At 59.7% G+C, this 2,790-nt stretch overlaps 2 protein-coding genes across 2 annotated transcripts in view; one reads left to right on the plus strand and one right to left on the minus strand.

Moving 5' to 3' along the window:
- Positions 1 to 1,524: 1,524 nt before the first annotated feature.
- H310_12818 (hypothetical protein) lies at positions 1,525 to 2,310 on the plus strand (the record flags this gene model as incomplete). Its single annotated transcript, XM_008880022.1, has 1 exon — positions 1,525 to 2,310. One exon carries the CDS (start codon positions 1,525 to 1,527, stop codon positions 2,308 to 2,310), a length of 786 nt encoding a protein of 261 aa, XP_008878244.1.
- A 132-nt stretch (positions 2,311 to 2,442) lies between these two features.
- H310_12819 (hypothetical protein) overlaps positions 2,443 to 2,790 on the minus strand; it is a gene marked incomplete at its 3' end in the record, with an annotated part of 15,555 nt that continues 15,207 nt past the window's right edge. The window contains exon 2 of the mRNA XM_008880023.1: positions 2,443 to 2,754. Coding sequence (XP_008878245.1) covers positions 2,443 to 2,754 — 312 coding nt within the window. The remainder of the gene's footprint in view (positions 2,755 to 2,790) is intronic.

Consider the following 2,790-nt stretch of genomic DNA (forward strand, 5'->3'; position numbering starts at 1 on the left):
AACCGATTTATCAGGAGAAATGCTTGGTTAGGCCCTGGCCACAATGACGCCATGCCCCGCTATCCCACCGTCTTAGTCCGCAGGAGCGACTCCCACGAGTTTCATCTTGTTGAAGGGTTACCCCCATTTTCCAATTTGGCATGGGCTCCGTAATCGAACGCTGACTCATTCGTCGCCAGACCCCTTATATCGGCTGCCCAGCTACACCTCCACTATTGCGCAGAATCCACGTCGCCAACATCAAGCCCACGTTGTACGTTCGTCAACTTGTCCTGGCCGAGCGGCGGTCACGTGAAAAGGCCAGGCGAATCACGCGCGTCGCAACTGCCCGCACGAGTCGCCCGCCACAGAGCTCTCGCTCGCCGCTTCCTCGACTAATTGGTATTGGTAACTGTCAGTTCACGTCGGTACGCGTCTTCCCAACGCGTCGCCTCTGCGATGCCGCGTGCAACGGGTGGGCCGGCCGCCAGTGCCGACGCCCTTTGGCTGATATGGGTGAAGCGCCTTCCTGGCTACGCTCTGTGGCGTTGACACATGCGGTGGTTGGGGATGACAGGTCCTCGTACAAGTTATACGCGAACGTGGCCTTAGCAGTCCCGTTGAAAGCTACAGATACGCTCTGGCGACCTCTTGCTTTGTTGTGCAAACACATCGCCAGCCTTTCTCGTCTCTGGTCGCATCTCGTGTAGTTGACCATTGTGTCAGGCAGTAGGATGCGCGAAAACGGACCCTCGCCGCGCGACAGACCGCGCCGTGAGATCCGCGCCATGTCGTTCACCGCCCGTCGTCATCCCCGTGCTCCAGTTGCATTGCATCTTTGATAGAGAGATGCCGAGTCTAGTCGCGTCTGAAGCCATCGGGATGGCTGGATGAGTTAGCCGTGGACCTGTACATCACTCCCAATTCCTACCAACATGGGTCACTTGCACGACAGAACGAGGGGCTAACAAAGCGTAGTCGTCGTCGTAATGGGCTGAACAGAGCCCAGCCTGTCGACGGCATGCTCCCGTCGCCTACTCGCACGAGAAGCTTCCTTTGGCCGCAAAGTACATTCGTCGACCCTGTAACTGGACCCTCCTACGTAGCCGGATTCCAGTGCAACTTGGTCGTGAAGAGAGACGTGGGGTGTGGTCAGCCAAAGGAAAGGAGCTCTAGCGCATGGACGTGCTGCGGACAACTTGCACGGCTCGATCTCCTGGCGAACTGACTGCCGACGGCTGCTGGACGGCCGACTCGTCGACCCAGACCACGTAACCACGTCCTCGTCGCCGCAGCCGTGACGACACCACTTGGCGCTGACTCGGGGCACCACAACCACTTGCTCCTCGATCTTATCGAGCTGGCCATTCGTTGCCCGTCGCAAACGAGGGCAACGGAGCACCTGCCACGACGTCCCACCGCCCTGGCCACGAGCGATGGGTCATGCTACTCGACAGTGGCGTTCGCATCCGACGCATGCGGTCAGCTTCAATGTCCAAACGACCGGCGAGGGCGACCGACGTCGTGCGTACTCTCCAACTTGCCATGGTTCCCTATGGCACCCTCGGTCCTTCGCGTCGATGCGTTCAGCACCCGCCGACGACCACGCGGTACCTGCCGTCGCATTTGATCCACGTCGCCGCCGTCAAGCCCACCTCGGACGTTCGCCGCCGCCAACTTGTGCACGCGCAACGCCGATCGCGGAAGAAGGCACGCCTGGTCAAGCGGTTAGCCACTCCAGCCGTGCCACCCCCTCCTGGCTCTCGTGACCCCTCGCACGCTGCGACGTACCATGCGTTCCTCACGCATCGCTTCATGGATTACCTGGCGCTTGTCACCGAGTTCACCAAGTCACAATGCCCACCGACTCCAACGCACATGTTCACCAACGACGTCGAGTGCAATGGAGTGTATGGTCGGCGCGGTGTCGAGGCGCTATGGATCAAGTGGGCCGCGCTCTGTCCTGGCTACCGCTTTCTCGTTGTCTCGACCGACGTCGTCCAAGTCGATAGCAAGTTCAACATGCTCTTGCAGGTGAAGGTGGCTCTGTGCTTCCACGTTCGAGGCAAGGACCCGCTAACCCAGGACAACGTGCCCGTCGCACCAAGCAACGTTGTTGTGCACGGGGACCTTGTCGTGCACTTTGACGGCGCGACGGGTTCCATCTCCAAGTTGGTTCCTTGCAAAGACTTGTCAACTCCTTCGTCATGGCCGCACGATACGCGCGACAGCAAGACGCCGCCACGCACACGCCCGCGCCGAGATGCCGACGCGGACGACGTTCGATCCAAAATGTCGTTCAAGCGCATCTTGCATGCCGTTGGGGGCTAACCCATCGATACAGCTCAGTGGAACTTGATCGTGTTGCATGGTGCTTTCATGTCGCCAGGGTAATGGAGGAACTGACATGTTCAGACGAGTACGTCACAGAAGGAAAATCTATTCAGGCGTAAGCGCTGATATCTACAGCTCGTGAGAGGGAGCTAGCCGAGCTTGTGACGCAAGCTGAGCGAACGCCCCGCCTTCAGTCGACAAGAGAGCGCCGGGCGTGTCGTATTCGACGACGCTGCCATAGTCCATGACTAAGATGCGGTCGCTGTCGAGGATCGTGTCGAGGCGGTGCGCGATAACCAACATGGTGACGCCGTCGAAACAGTCCTTGATCGTGTTTTGGATGAGACGGTCAGACTCCAAGTCGATGTTGGCCGTCGCCTCGTCCAGCACGACGACCCGACTCCGACGCAGGAGCGCGCGCGCGATGCACACCAACTGGCGCTGGCCCACCGACAGGTTGCCTCCCTTCTCGGCCAC

Source organism: Aphanomyces invadans (assembly GCF_000520115.1).
Source record: "Aphanomyces invadans strain NJM9701 unplaced genomic scaffold supercont1.43, whole genome shotgun sequence".
Taxonomy (NCBI): Eukaryota; Oomycota; class Saprolegniomycetes; order Saprolegniales; family Verrucalvaceae; genus Aphanomyces; species Aphanomyces invadans.